The 17,231-nt window shown below is 32.8% G+C and overlaps 1 protein-coding gene across 7 annotated transcripts in view; it reads right to left on the bottom strand.

Annotated features, from left to right (window-relative positions):
- Positions 1-17,231, bottom strand: part of Sdt (stardust) — a 185,183-nt gene that overhangs the window by 85,159 nt on the left and 82,793 nt on the right. For all 7 annotated transcript variants that reach the window (XM_026642230.2, XM_026642229.2, XM_026642226.2 and 4 more), the window contains one exon: positions 4,029-4,141. In XM_026642230.2, the coding sequence (XP_026498015.2) occupies positions 4,029-4,141 (113 nt within the window). The remainder of the gene's footprint in view (positions 1-4,028; positions 4,142-17,231) is intronic.

Raw genomic sequence — 17,231 nt, forward strand, 5'->3', positions numbered from 1 at the left:
AGTCTAATCTTATTTGTTTCTTAGGTAATTTATTTTTATGACCTTCAAAACATATTATAAGCACCGTGTCGGGCTGTTCCAAGGAAAATGGGTGAATATTTTAGGGATTCATAGGGTTCTATTTTTAAACAATACCCTTCTTAAACATATATTTGTAGATGGTAACACTATTTTTAACAATAATATATAATAAAAAAGTATGTCAGGCAGATTTATGGTACATTTATAACTTTTTAATTAAAAAAAATCGAATTATTCTTCACTTTTCGGTACATTTTCTGTGATGATTCTGATGATGATGAGTCATGATTATAAAAAAATAAGTAAATATTATTTCTCCTATAATTTATTTACATGCTATTAATAATCCAACAAGTTCGCAATTATAACCGGTAAATATATTTATAATCGACGCAATGAAAAAAAAAAATGTTAAGAATTAGCAATACGGCACAATATTTTCCTCATTTTTTATTTTGTCCATTGTTTCGCGAAGGTCGCTCGAAGCACGATATTGTAAATCACTCGAAAAACACGCAATATTAATGTAAAATTAGATGACTTTGATTCGGAGAACTCGAGACAATTGTTTGGATCATAAAACGGTATTACAAAGCTACATTTACAGGTTCGTTTACTCTTTTGGTGTAAGATGTCCACAACTGGGCTTAAGTTGTTTTCCTTTTAAGGACAACGATGTAGAAAGTTTACTAGAACGTTCCTTTTAACCTCAACCATCGATCATATCGTTGTTTTGGACGAAAAAATTAAGCCAATTTTTAACACTTTTTTATTTGATATAGGTTAACGGACTGATTTATGGGTTAGTGACCCCACCGAAACATTGGCATTGTAAGAAATATTAACCATCGCTATTGCACCACCAACCTTAGGAGGTCGACAGGAAGTCAATATAAGAAGAAGAATGACTAAGATGACTGTCTCACTCACCCTTCAAACCGGAACACGACAGTACTCAAACTCAAATTCCTTTAATCGACATAGAAGCATTACACTTACTTATTGATGGTCAAATTAAACACTACCACCGGTTCGGAAAAAGGAACACCCTGACCTGAGAAGAACCGGCGAAAGAAATTCAGCGGGTCTTTTTTTTTTTGTCAAATTAATTACATACATAATTGTATATGAATAGAAACAGCCAGGCGGCGATAGTTTCATTCCCAAGGTGTGCTATCAAACATAAACTCACTAATTGTATAGTAACCTTTCGCTCACAAGCTTTCTTTAACAATTTTTTTAATTTAGCAACAGAAGCATTTTGAACGCTTTCTGAGATCCTGTTGTAGAAGCGTATACATTGCCCCACAAAAGAGTTACTGACTCTATGCAGTCGAGTAACAGGAGTAACAAGGATTGTGTTTGTTCCTTGTACCAATGGTATGAGAATCACATTTTCTCATAAAAACATGAATATTTTTCCGTACATACAAAACATTACAGAATATATCTTGAGAAGCAACAGTTAATATCTTAATTTCTTTAAATTTATACCTTAATGATTCCTTGGCTCCTAGGTTACGCGAATAGCCCTCTTCTGCAGCACAAATATAGTACGGATAGCGGCTGCGTTACCCCAAAGCACAATACCGTAGGACATTATACTGTGAAAGTAACTGAAATAAACTAGACGAGCCGTATCAACATCGGTAAATAATCTAATTTTTTTGACCGCAAATGCCGCAGAACTCAGTCTACCCGCCAATCCTTTTATTTGGGGGAGCCACTGTAACTTGGCATCAAGAGTAAGGCCAAAAAATACACTTGTTTCAACTGGATCCATCGATTCCCCATTGATAAGTACATCGGGTTTTATATTTTGCACGTTTGGTGAGCTAAATTTTACAATTTTAGTTTTTTTATTATTCAGCCTAAGATTATTTACGCTAAACCAGTGTACTATATCAGACATAGCATTGTTTACATCGTCATACTGTACCTGTTTCCTATTAATTTTAAAAACCAAAGAGGTATCATCAGCAAACAATAGTATATCATGTTTGTTCCCAATCAAGAAAGAGCAAGTCATTTATGTATATGAGGAATAGAAAAGGTCCAAGAATTGATCCTTGTGGGACCCCCATACCAACTGAGACCCCAGGAGACCTTGTCCCTTTAACGTCAACCCTCTGAATTCTATTAAGACAAGAAGTCAGAAGGTCGAGTGCACATTCTCTAATTCCATAGTGATATAGTTTCCTAACCAGAGTTTCATGTTGCACACGATCAAAGCCTTTGGATAAGTCGCAGAAAATCCCTAAGGCATCCTGCGACCTCTCCCAGGTTTCATAGATATTTCTTATAAGTTCGATACCTGCGTCGGTAGTCGAGCGACCCCTCGTAAATCCAAATTGTTTTCTATGAAGCAGATTGTATCTATTGAAATATGCTAATAATTGATTTAGAATATTTTTTTCAAATATTTTGCTGATGGTTGGTAGTATTGAGATTGGCCTATAGTTGTTAGGATCTGAAGAGCTACCAGATTTAAATATTGGAATGACTTTACTATGTTTCATCAGGTCAGGAAATACACCACGTTGAACACAATCATTGAATATTATTGCAAGATAAGGTGCAATCACATCAATAATTGAATTAATCACCTTTACAGAAGTATTAAGTGGTGGTACCTACCCAGACGGGTTTACACAAAGACTATATGAACCAATCTGGTTAATAATTACGTCTTTTATTCGCTGTATCATCTCAGCTCTTTTTAATTATCCCTTTGATCCGTAACAAGGGTTTCAAGTTCATGTCTAATCCAGTGCAACACATTGAATTTTTTAAACTTAGCTTACAAAACAAAGTCTAATATCAAAGACGACTTTTGGCTTGTTATAAAAAAACTGCCTTTAAAGGAATTAACAGTTACCGCTGCAGATAAAAAGAAAAATAACACAACAGACTGAAAGTTATTAACACTTTTTCATATTTTTTTAGCAACCTCAATATCGGAATTCATCTTAACTGATATTATATTGTGTTAGATATTCTTGCCACGAAAGCTATTCTCAAAGGAGAATAGGCAATACACGATATGTTATTGTGCTTGAGTGTGTTCACAAACACAGATGCACACTCTATTTCCTCACTATCGTAATCCACTGGGACGGCAATCAGATACGACCCGAGACAATTCAGGCGCAGGATCGACGGCTTTACGTGCATTCCGAAGCAAGGGTTGATAACCAACTTCTTAACTTCGTGCTGTTGCAGAGAATTTCACGAAACAGGAACCCAACATATAATTGTGGGTTTGAAGCCTTGAGATCTGTAGCCTTATAAGCCATAAATTAAGTAATTCATGAGGTACATATTTTTAAAATACATAAAGCAGATTCTAATAATAAGTTAAAAGGAAGAATAAACTAACAATTTTTCTTTGCATTTCTTATACACGTTAACAATGACTTTGATCGTTAACAATACAAGCAATTTGGTACCAAATGTAGTGCAGTACGCCGTAACCGTTGGCGAGAGCAGTGTGATGCGTTCTTTTAAACTCGAGTGAATAAGAATAAACCACGCCGTTCGTGAGTGGACCGTATTTAAATAACACGTGTTATAAATATTCAATAACATATTTACTTGAATGTAAACTGTAGTGTATGTGACGTCATTAAGCCTGCATACTCGAAGGCGTCTCTAGGTCATGGTATCCAATCGCCTACTACGATGAAAATTAACCGTGTAGTGAAAGAAACGTGCGCACGCGCCGCGTAGCAAATCCATTGTGGCGAAAACCGGTAATTTGACGCATAAAGGCCTACTTCGAATTTTTCGTTCTCGTAATAATAATTATGATTTTGCATGCTTTCATTTTCATGACTGTGCTATCATATTACCCATAATTTTAATATGTTCCTCAATGTGTACGTAGCTTATGTCCTCCCTTGCTTCAAATCTCCTTCGTACTAACTACTAACCGTGGAGTCTTAACAGGCAAACGGACAAAGTTACTCTCGCATTTATAATACTAGTATAGATTAAGGATTACAAACCGGTGTCTGTGAGTGACAGCATAGTGAGCATGTCGGCCTCGTCATCCGGTGGCGGGCGTTTCTCCTCTTCAGCGCCGAGTACCACGATACTGGAGCCCGACCGCCTGCGGGGTCTGGAAGTTGAAAGACATGGACTTTTATAATAGAACAACAATAATTTAATTATATTTAAAAGCGTTAATAGTGTATTGGTTCACGGGTATAACATTCGATTTCTCCACCTATCCGCGTTGGATCGATTGGTGGAATCAGCTCCGAACCAGGAGCTCATTTCATCATTAGCGAATGACCTCAAAGAGAGAGGACCAAGCGTTACACCAAAAGTGGATAACTTTCGGATTTTAATAGCAGGATACACCTTACCGTCACTATTTTCAAATGCTCACAAAAACTAACTTCTTACTTCTAAACGAACTGAATCTTTTTTTTTTTTTGAGAAACGTAAATAAATGATTTTACTTTCAACTAAACAAACATATGATTACGAGGGAAAAACTCAAAATGCACATCATATTATAAAGATGAGACGAAAGCGTCCCCTCCCATGAATTTTCTTCGTGAATCTTATCACAGTACAATAAGGTTTAAAATGTAATGTTTTATTTACTTTTCGTTAGTTTGGAGGGCGAAGATGTAACTCGGAGGCGGCGACGCGAAACGACACGCTATGTGCACACGACTTTATGTAACGGATTTATAATTCGAAATTTAAATATCTAACGTGTTGCCATATAGAATTGTTTGAATTTTTAATGTGAAATGGGGTTTAGTGAAATAGTGTAAGAAAAATTAGAAACCGAAACAAAATTCGTTTGTTCGTTTAAAAAAATAAATTATTAAGAAGTTTGCGAATATTCATACAATTGCAAAGACGTTTTTTTTTTAAATATATTCGAACAAAACGAAAATGACAAATGTTAATAAGAATTATTAATTATATTATATTTGTCATTGTTTTGGATATCATTCATTTACAATGTTACTTCTACTCGTATCTTAAAAATTATGTGCCGATCAATCTTCTACGTGTCTTGTCTGTCATACGTGACATATGCAGAATATTTTAACTAAAACAGACACCATAGCGATCAAACAAAACAAGGATCTACGAAAGAAATGTTGAAATATATTAACGAGAGAAAACGGTTAATTTCCAAAAATATATCTCTCTTATATGCTTAGATCTTTAAAATTCCACGACAAATTTTGATGCGGTTTTTTTTATAGATAGATTGATTCAAGAGGAAGGTTTATATGTATAATACATGCACAATATAGTTAAGTGTTTCTCTACTATATTGTGTTTTTTGTGAATATTTTTAAAGATATTACAGATTTAAAACGTAGGCATATAGCGGTTTGTATTGTCAAATGGCTGAAAAACTGTGAACGTTGTATTCTGTAGTATATTTAGTGACAGCATTGCACCCGTACGAAGCAGGCGCGGGTCGCTAGTTATTAATAAAAAATACTATTACAATTAACTACAAAAATCCACTTTTATTTTACTTTCAGAATTCCGATAACAGTTTGGTCGACGTTCAAAACGCCATTTTTTCACAAATCCATAACGAATATCATAGATTAATCAAGCTCTCGAACAATGATATCACGTCAATTCGCTGTCAAATGTTGTTTATTTGGCTTTTGTCCTCTTGTGGTTAAAATAGACCATAAAATGTCTGTTAACTTGTATATAAATGAGTCGAACAGTATCGCATTATATTACTCTAAAACCAATATATAAACATGTATTACATTTTTATTTTTGTTGTATTACAAATATTTCAATGGTTCAACAAAATTTATTTAAGATCAAATCTACACGATGATTCAACGTTGAAACAATTTCAACGCCCACAAAAACGTAATCTCGTTCCTTCTACAATGCCGTTGAAATTTGTAACTGGATTATTAAATTGTTGCACTTTAATTACTCAAGGGAAACAAACAAGTCGAAATACGAAATGACAAATGTTACAGACCTGGCGGTGACATTGGCTGAGCGGTTTTTCCTTGGACTAATCTCGGTTTTTCCTTGGACTAATCTCTTCAGGTTCATAAAAAAAAACTTGTAAAGTGTCAATATTGAAGTGCTTTTAAGAGCATAATTGTTGAGAAAAAGATAAGTGTTATTTATAAGTTTATCATCTCGGCAGATATTTATAGACTGTTAATAGAAATTATAATTAAATAAGTTGTTATTATAGGGTTGACATACAATAATAAGCATTCAAATTTAAAATTAATTTAACTAATTATTATTTATTTAGTTGTTAAAATGTTTTGAGGAGAGCACTGTTTCTTGAAATATAGATAACCTAGCTCAGGGACAGTACGTTTGATTGTATATTTATAAATGAATTGTCTTGTTCTCACAATTTATATTATTTTCCTATACAAATTATACTTTAGAAATTTAATTCGACATTTATGCAACGAAATTGTAAAGTTTCTATAAAAAGATAATTATTATATAACGACATTTTTTTATATACATAATTTCGAAACAAAAAAGACATTTGTAAATAATGGCCAAACGAAAGCTTATATTAAAAATATATATATATTAAAAAACTTCAAGACAGCCAATCAAAAGCAAGAATGGCGCAATTTACAATAGAAAATATTATACAAAAGTTCAGGGCGAAAATAAACACACGCAGTACGTAGTTAAAACAAACTGGGCGATTTTTCCGATTGTCGACTAATCTCTCCACAACGAGCCAGCTTTGTGCCAATCGTCTCGGCGTTGGCGAATAAAACTAAGTGTAGGTTTGGCCTAGATTGCAAACGCACGCGATACCTATCTCAAACGATAAAAAAAACCTATACTTAATAATCTGCAACTTATTATTCTGACAACCAACGCAATAAGAATCAACAATATTCTAATATACGTAAAATATATTTATATAAGAGCACAATTTACAAATTAATAAAGAACCTCCTTCTATTTAATGTCGGTTAAAAAAGTTAAATAATTCGTCTATAATTCAGTATTTATACGAATCGATTTAAATGGTATAACACTCGCCTTGCCACCACTAGTGATGGGAAGGCTGTATAATTTTTTCTCGAGGATCGGAATTGCGATTCAACGTTTTGGTGCTGCTTGCTTTCTCGCCACTGGAACGGTAGTCATGATTTCTACAGTAAATATTATTAATTTTTATTTCTGTTATAAATGTACTAATTTTAATAGTTATTATGTACATTTTACACATATTAAATTAGCGAGAGGATTTGAAGTGATATATTTAATTATAATTATCTAATAGTAAGTAACAAAGGCAAATCTTGCTGAGTTATTTTCGCCGGTTTTTCTCAGGTCAGAAGACTTTACTACCAAACTGGTGATAGATTTCTGGCAGTCAATAAACAAATGTTTACCTTGAAAACTTTGTGTGAGTGTTTATTTATGATCACGTTAATCTCAGGAACCAATTTGGAGATTCTTATACATTTTCCACAATAGATAGATTAATTCACGATATTGATAGTAGCTCAAGTTGGAAAAATCTTGCCGCCTCACAACTTTCCTGGCGTGTAATGTGTAAATCGATAAAAGCAAAAATAATGAACGCTGGAATTGTTCCTCTTAAACAGTTTCGAAAGGCCTACAGCACTATATGTATGTCTCTATATGTGCAATCCCTGCGAAGCCGGGACGGGTTCCTTTATAAATAAAACTTAGTTGCAAGATAAGACCCATAGAATAATAAATACAGTTGAAGTTGAATAAAAGTTAGTAATCGGGTGGTTCGTTGTGCAAACTAACGTCATGATTTGCAGTCGATAGCATTTGTTCTGAAGGTAGAAACAAGTTCCGACACAAATATTAATAAATATAAAGAACTTTCACAGGAAAACGTCATATAAATATTTATTCCATTTCAGGGTACCTCGAAATACAGAGGTTTTTAAAAATCGAAGCATTGCAAAAGGAAATAAAAAAGCGTTAAAATGGTTTTTATTAAAAAGTCCAATTTGTTTTATTTGCCTAAAATCTATTCACTTATTGAGCCATTCACTCATCCACATATTCACTATTTCTGTAGCAATACGAATATACAAAAACAGATCTGGACTAGTGTGGCTACACTTTGTCAAACTATATTGGACGTACGCAGTATGTACCAGGCGCTCCTTCTAGTACAGACTTCATAAAAAAAATAGCGAGAACTATGGAACAAAAAATTAAAAAGTTCCATTTTTAATTTTTTTTTACAATAGGTCTTCTTACACTAAAGAGGTACTAAAAAAAGAGGTAATACTTTTTAGGTTTCACATTCGTTTTTCTATAACGCAACATTAATAATGCCGATAATGTTGTGAAAAACTTTGATACTTTTCACGTTTTTAATTTCGAGCGACTTAGGTCGAGTTTACTAAAATTACTATCCGCCAACAAGACATTAAAAACTACCATATTAAATATTGAGGAAAGCATTATTACATTTAATGTATTCCCTACGCTAATATATATTATTTATCTCATGATAAAGTTTGAGATATAAATGAAATGAATAAACGTATCCGAGCAATGTTTGTGGTCATCCCACAGCCCAACTCGCAGCCATTTGTGGATCAAGAGCTCAAAGCGGCGATGCAAAATTTATACGACACTCGTTTAAATGCTGGATTTTCTGAATTTGTCAGCTCTGTATTAAATAAGTAACAGATTTTATAAACTTATCTCATGCAAATGTTTTTACATGGTTGAATGTTTTAAGTTAAATTCTATTTTTTGATTTTAAACCAATTATGTATAAAAATGATATAGATACCGAAAGATGGAATACATTTCGGAAAAGGTTTTATTTTCTAATATGAAGACATATATGTATGTAACTACTGAGTTTCTTGCCGGTTCTTCTCGGTAGAATCTACATTCCGAACCGGTGGTAGCTTCACTTAATATAGTTTGTTACGACGTTTCAACGATGCTTGTACAAGCCTATTTGAATAATGTATATTTTGATTTTGATTTTATGAATACTTTTCTGTATGTCATTCTCTCAGCAAATACTATCATGGAACGTTACCCATTCGTAGGGAACATTAATATAATATGAGAAAGCGTAAACCGTAGGAACCAAATAATAATGTACATATGTACATCCTGCAAAATTTCCCAGAACTGGGCTAAGGCTTCCTCTCCCTTTGAGGAGAAGGTTAGCAGCATATACCACCACGCAGCTTCAATGCGAGTTGGTGGATTCACATGTGGCAGAATTTCGTTGAAATCAGTTGCGCTTGAGTTTGAACCCGCAATCATCGGTTAAGCCGTACGCGTTCTAACCACTGTGCTATCTCGCCTTTAATGTACATATATGGATTGCAAAAGAGAAATACGAATATAATTAAGGGTGAACAGGTAATCGAGAAGGTCTTAACGTTATAAGTAGAAATTGAAGTGAATGCTTCCATGTCTTCAAAACATATACCTACGGCATCTCCAATTAAATGTGTTAAAGTGAGTTTGTTTGTTTGCCTTTGACGTCTTAACTAATCTAACTAACCGATTATCATGTAATTTTACAGACTCGTGTACCTCCGCTCTAACAGCCGAGCGACGCGCGGAAACCAACAAAACAATGAATGATTATTTTATTTTTAATATATATAATCAATAACCGCAGTCAGATAATTCAGGCACTGTTAATTTTAAGGTCGATCAAGTGGAACAATCCAGCAATTTTATTTAAAATCGTTCTGTGGTCCGATTCAATTTATTTACTCGTAATTACAGTTTTTCAGCATCGACGATTTTGTGAATTGAATTCAATTTCGTGATTAAAACGATAACTCCATTATAATGAACATTCAACGATAATCACTCGCAGTGTTACTTTTAATATGTTACATGAAAAGACTTAAACTCTGATGTACCCATGTATGAATAATGAAAAGTTTAACTTTAACACCGATATCAATAAGCTAAACTTAATAATACATTTTTAACATAGCTTTTATGGACAATGTATGTATATTTAAAACAACTATTTACTTTACATAATCTTGTTTGTATATATTGTTTGTATATAATAAAATAAACGATATAGATCGCTTTAAAGCGGTATTAGAGTGGAGCGAACTGTATGTGTCGTTCATAGAATTTATTTATACGTTGTTCTATTTTTAAGCATTATAGATTTTCATTCTATTTTTAAGTATTATATGTTATAGATTTTCAAACCAAAAATATCGAACTAAACACAGCTTCAAGTGAGCCTCGATAGCCATATATGGTCTTCCGATGTGACAGGTCCGATCCTGACCCCTGTTGAGCTATTGTCATCCCCACTCCTAACCGCTTCACGCTTAACTGAAGGAGAAAATAGATATTCGATACTTGTATCCTGTTTCTGGATGTATATATTTTTTTAAAAATAAATGTAAATAAAACTTTACAACTCTCGTTAAACAAATCGTGCCGCTACGATAAACGGTCGTTAATACTTTTAATACAATAACAGAGTATGTATTAATGGCCTTGGTTGTATAAATATTTATCCTTTTATATCGTTGGGATTGACAATATTTATATTTGAAGCTTAAGTACATCTAGACTAATATTATAAATGCGAAATTAACTCTGTCTGTCTGTTGCTCTATATCAAGTCGGTATCGTTTATTTTTGGTACGAAATTATTTTACGCGACTTAAAGCAAGGCAAAAACCTTTAATCTCTCTCTTTAAAAAAATTTGTTAATGTTTTTATTCACACGGGATTTTAATTATTAATTAATTGTTCTCAAACATTCTTTCTCTTCATTTCATAGTGTCTGTCTGTTATATATACATATAATAAAATTGGAGTGTCTGTTTGTAATATTTAAATAACCCATTTTTACTAAATGCACATGTATGTATACACGGTAGATATACCAAAGTAACATTTTTTACAATTTTTATCTGTCTGTCTGTTTGTTCCGGCTAATCTCTGGAACGGCTGAACCGATTTCGACGGGACTTTCACTGGCAGACAGCGGATGTAATAAGGAACAACTTAGGCTACTTTTATTTTAGAATTATATATAGAATAAAAATAAAATCACGCTACAATATCCAAATAACTTAAATTCAAACAACGCGTACAAAGTCGCGGGCACAGCTAGTTACATAATACATCGCGAAAACAACTTCGTTCCAAACGATTATTATTATTATTACCTTTTACGATTATGTTTAATTGCATAATCTTAAAGTCGTTTACGTAAATCTGTTTATTAAAACATAACTGAACTAGGTTTTGCTATTAAAATCTTATCTTAATAGATGAATTACTCTTACTGATTGACGAAAATCTAAGACCAATTCGAAAATAATAGGCGAATATACATATATTAAAATAAATAAATACGTATATATATACCTACAGCCTTTAAATAAATACAACGAACGATAACCACATAATTTTTATATATTTTAATCTTATATTATTTTTAGTGTTCGGTTAACATATAATTTAGCTTGATAAAAGTCAAATACGTGAATGAGATATAGGGTTATTATGAGATGATACATGAACACACACAATAGAACTACCTGTGTCTCCACGTGGGGGACAGGCATTGTACACGTGTAGACATTTCTGATCTACCGGCATGATTGGTGGAAAGCGATACAGTTTAATGTTTCACGAGTATACCCACTTTTCACTATGGAAATCTTTGTTTATTTTTTTTTCTTTGGGTTATTTAAGTTGGCCTATTCTGTAAGTAATATCTCGAAACACACCTCAGAACCAGATTGTATAATTCCAGAAGTAACAAGCGAGTTTTAATTGCAATAATTAGAATTATTTAAAAATATATTTTTATTTTTATTTTTTTATTCCTAAGATTCTGTATTTTACGTTTGTGTTGTACAAAAAATTATATTAACATAACGTATCACCGTCAGTCGGTTTTGAATATTTCATGGATCGTTTTAATAATGTCAAGTCTACGTGAAAAATAGTCTATGTTGACTAACGAGAAAATAAAAGATGAAAAATGTAAGTACATGAAAACAATCATAATATTCAAAACGTTCAATGTAAATGTAAAAAAAAAATGAATTGTAAAATAGTTAATTGCAAGTCTCGTTTCGAGTCTTAAAAATCTATGACGAAGTTAAAATTTATTTGTATTTATAGATACGGTCTCTCACCCTTTTTTTCACATCTGACATGGATCAGAAGAACATCATCGTCTCGCACGAACAACGTCTGCCTACGAGCGGTGGTCAATTCGTATAAAGAAAAAAATCATATTCTCACAAAGGTACACTCCACGCTAAATTATCGACGCGCATTGGAACGAATGACGTTCGTGCTTGCAATAAGTGTGAGACGACTAAAGCAAGAATAAATAAGAGTGCAAAAAAAATACAAATTAGATTATATTTGTTAATACAAGCCGATAATTCAACGTGGAGGACGCACCTTCGTGAGTAAACAGATCTATGGACTTGCAAATTCATTGACAAAATAATGATCATACATTCAAAAAAGATACCTCAAACCTAAGAACAAACGAAGAAAGTCAGCGGGCTAGATTATTGAAATGCCTTGAAGGCGATCGTTTCATTTCCAGTGTTATCATTTAGATAGATATTCAAACATCTTGTCTTATATATTTATGGAAGATTCCAGATCTCATAGTGAATATATATTTGCCAATAGAACTGTGTAGTTGTAATAATTAAAATTGCGCAAAAAAAAAAAACAAAACAATTTCTAATGGACAGCAAGATACGGCGCTGTCATGTTTGGTTACCCTACATCGGAAGTGTCTATACAATGGCTACCTGTTCTCAACGTGGGGACGCGACAGGTACCGCTTTGTGAACATGTTCCCTACGTGTAACGTCTGGCTCGTTCCATTGAACGATGCCAAGATGTTATATTTTACGAATTGTTCCGGTTAGGTTGTTTTGAATTAGGGACGTGTCCGAATTCAATAAAAGATTGATATCCATTATTTTATCCGAAATGAATACGTCTTTTTAGTTCGTTTTGAATCTATAGATAATTTAACCACCTTCAAAGTAGATTTAGAGAATTTGATTGTTACTTTTAAATTTTTGAATAAACGTTGGGTTTAAAGTTTTAACTTTGTCTCATTTTCTAAAAGTACAATTTTATTGCTTAAGAATTTGTTTTCTTTACACAATATAGCTCGGAAATTTTTTTTTGTATATATATTTTTTCAATTGGTTCAAAATTTCTACTAAATTTTTTATCATTTGACAATATTCTATGTTTACAAAATTCAAATCAAATATCAAATGACAATAGCGACTGTTATCAGAACACATCACACTTTGTAAACTGTGTCTGTTTAGTTATCATTTTACTAAAACTAATGTCATATTTAAAACGTGGTACAGTATTTCGTAAAAAATTGAAAAATTTAATTTTAGCCACTAACAATTATTTAATACAAATTGTTCTCAAGTGACTATCTAATTGCCTTTTTTATGTTTTTAATAAAATGCTAAGTTCGTGTGTAAAGTTATTAACAGCAACGTTTAATACACTCGCAGGCTATTAGCATAACTGTCTCATTAATCCTGTGCCCAAGTTGTATAGACGATGAGGTCCCGAAGGGCCCGTTAGCTTATTAGGTTTTTCTCTCGAGAATTTTTATTAACTAATTTTTAGTACTAGATAGTAGCCGGTATTATCTCTCAACAAGACACGTTAACCCATCCTGATCGCTCTCCGGTCGTATTTGATCGTCAAGTTATTGCCATTCAATCAGGCTGTGAAAGTTAAGGTACACCGAGGACTCCCTTGTCGTCGAACACCTATGTTGTCGCACTGTATCTCCAGCGTCAGACTTAACATTAAGATAGTGGTAGATTTACTTTTAATTCAATCCTGCGACACGAGACAAAAGTATTTAAATTAGCCGACTTGAATAAAGAATATTTAGATTCTTGGATGGACAAAATGTCAAGTGAAACACGGTCAAGAGTATTTTTAATACATTTATGTAGAGATATGGTTCTTAGATTTTGTGAACCAGCTTCCCCTTCTCCGCCTTCTGTCACCAATGGCAATTAGACAGAGTGTTTATCTTGTGTCAGTATCAGTGTGTTATATCTTTTAGTAATGTCTTTGCACTTTTCAAGTGCAAGTAATTCAGATATGAACATTTGGACCTTTTGTTGGTTTCAGCATTATACACTACGATTCGATCCCTTTATATTTCGTTGATATGGGGCAGGACAAATGTAGCACCCAGTAGGGTTGTTGTACCCAGGGATATAGTTCCGTATCAGTTCATCACGTTTGCTATTAAATTTCAAGTGAATGGAATAGCAATGTGCGATCTGTTGCTCTGAGTAGTCATCATCGCCTTAAGACTGTAAGAAATATTGAGTATCGCCTACAACCTGGGAACATAAAATGTTACGTCCCTCGTGCCCGTAGTTGCACTGGCTCACTCACTCTTTCAAAGGCTGAGTACTCTTAAACTAGAACATAATAATGCTCAGTATTGCTGTTCAGCGATAGAATATGAAAACATGCACTCAGCCGATCTTACACAGAGCTACCAATAATTTTTCACCGTCAGATCTTTTGAAAAGATCACGACCAACTTTAAATACAAGTTACTAAGTTTTAAGTCGAAAACTTACAACGGATAAAGCGAGGAAGCTTATAAACAACGGCTAAGACATTAATATTTACCAAACACTCTTCACAATGGGCATTGTAAGGCACAACATCCTATGTTTGTTATAAAGCGAGAAGTTAGTATTCGTTGATTTGCATACAGAATATATATATATTTAATAATGCAATTTCTAAAGGAAAGGCAGTCTTCCTAAGCGTTTAAAGTGAAAAAATTAAACGACACTTAAGTTCAGTTTAATGTCTGTATACACATACATCTCTCTTAAAATAATGTTTATAAAAAGTAACAACGTCACAACGCTACAACATATAAAATTCATAAATACTATATTTAAACTAAGGTTCGACATACGGTTTCATTCTTTTTTAAACGATACATATAGAGGCGGACGTCCAAATAGTTAGTATCCAATCTGATGGTAAGTGGTCCTCACTGCGCATCAACATTGGCGCTGCAGAAATATAAATATAAATTTCTTACATCGCCAATGCGCCAGCAACCTTGGAAATTAAGATGTTATGTCCCTTGTGTCTGTAGTTACACTGGCTCACTCATCCTTCAAACCAGAACCTAAAATACTAAGTATTGCTGTTTCGGAGAAAGATATCTGATGTGTGGGGGGGGGGGGGTTACTTTCGAAGACGGACTATACAAATCTCTATTACTATATAAAATTTGTACTCAAAAGTAATTAATCCTTTGCTTAAAGTACACGAGTAACTCCGTTTTTAATTACGAGAGCAATATTACCAAAACTAAATATCATTAAAAAATAATGAACTGATTTCAGTCAATAAAAATAATATTACAATTTACAATTAACCGTTACGAAAGACCTTTTCCCGTTAAGCACCGTAATCATCAATGTCAGCAACAAAAGGACGGACGACAATAGATGTTAGCTAAAAACGAATCATTCAGGTTTGTCCGGATGTATATAACTCTGGTCACGTGACTTCCGGGCACACCCGACCGACCTTCGACTCAGTTTAGACATTTGGAAATCTATCCGCCTTTCGCGGGCTTCGTGTGCCTTCATGGAAAATACAAGATTATTCTAAGTTGAAAACAAATATATAACATGAGGAATTAAATCTGTAAACAAGTGCATATGACATATTCGTGACCACTTCAGTATACTGCCACAGGAGCTAGTTATTATTATTCACTAAATAAATTAAGCAAGGCAAAGGAGCATCAGTTTGCTGCTTACTTCTTGTAAGACAGACAGACAACACTTCGACCATAACCTATTAATATGAAGAGTGCTGATAAACAAGCAAGAACATACTTTTATTTATTTATTGTTATTAATTTTATTATTGTAATTTATTTTTATGTCCACGACTTCTTAAGTATAACAATGTAGTTATTAAGTAACCTTACATTTTATTCCATTGTAAATTGGCATAGAGATAATTAAATTAACTAATTGGATAATCATGAAACCTAATGTGCCTCTAATACGAAGGATTTTGCCAATTTAATAGATGAAAACATTTATTTAATTCAACGATACTTATCGATTCAAAAAACACAATGAGTCATAATAATTTATTAACCACAAATAAACTCATTCAATAATATTTTACAAAAAAAAAAAAAAAAGAACAAACCTTCACATAGATCCTCAAACACACAAAGAAACTTCACATTAATTTAAAAAAAGAACACTAATATTAACCTAGAAACTGAATAAAACGTAAAAAAAATATAATTATACTAAAAATTGGGCGTTCTAATTTCGATTTCAGAATGTAACAGCTAACTGTGACAGGTACGTCAGACTGACTAATTGTTTCACCACAGATAATGTAAACGATAAACAAAATACGCGCCAATGGCTTGTGACATGACGTCACGTTCAATACGAATTGTCGCATTTATGATGGATGCATTGTGGATTTATAGGAAAAGGAAAAATATATATTTTATTTCACTATTTTTTTATGTATGATGGCTATAAGTTTTGCGTCGATGTATATTAAACTGAAGAATATTTAATTTAGTTATATTTTATACCCAAGTGTACTTTGGTATAAATATATTAATATTATATATAATTAATATATTAATGTATTAATTAAAATTAACAATTTCTTCTAAAATTTCTTGAGGGTCTTTATTTAATACAATCTTTGGTTTGTATTTAATTTAATATTGATTGCATTTTTGGAATGAACTAATAAGATACTCGTATGTTCAATAGATGTCCGTCCCGGCTTTGTACAGAAAAAAACATTCAAAGCTTTTCCTCCCATTTACCTCACTGACTCAGTAGCTTAGACTGCGCGTAGAAAGTCAGTCAGAACAAATGATTATATAAGTATGTAACATATACAAATAATTAAACAGTAGACGATGCTGTCTAAGCTTAATTTTATTAAATGTATAATAAAAAATAAATAAACAAAAACAATATTCACTCACAAGTGTGAGTTTAACTACAGGCACAAGTGACATAACATCAAAGTCAAGGTTAACGCCGCTAATCTTGGAGGTTAAGGGTCCGTTTTAAGAAATGGTTAATAATTTTTACATAGGTACTGTCTATGGTTGGTGGTGT

The sequence above is a fragment of the Vanessa tameamea genome, chromosome 15 (assembly GCF_037043105.1).
Source record: "Vanessa tameamea isolate UH-Manoa-2023 chromosome 15, ilVanTame1 primary haplotype, whole genome shotgun sequence".
In the NCBI taxonomy this organism is placed as follows: domain Eukaryota; kingdom Metazoa; phylum Arthropoda; class Insecta; order Lepidoptera; family Nymphalidae; genus Vanessa; species Vanessa tameamea.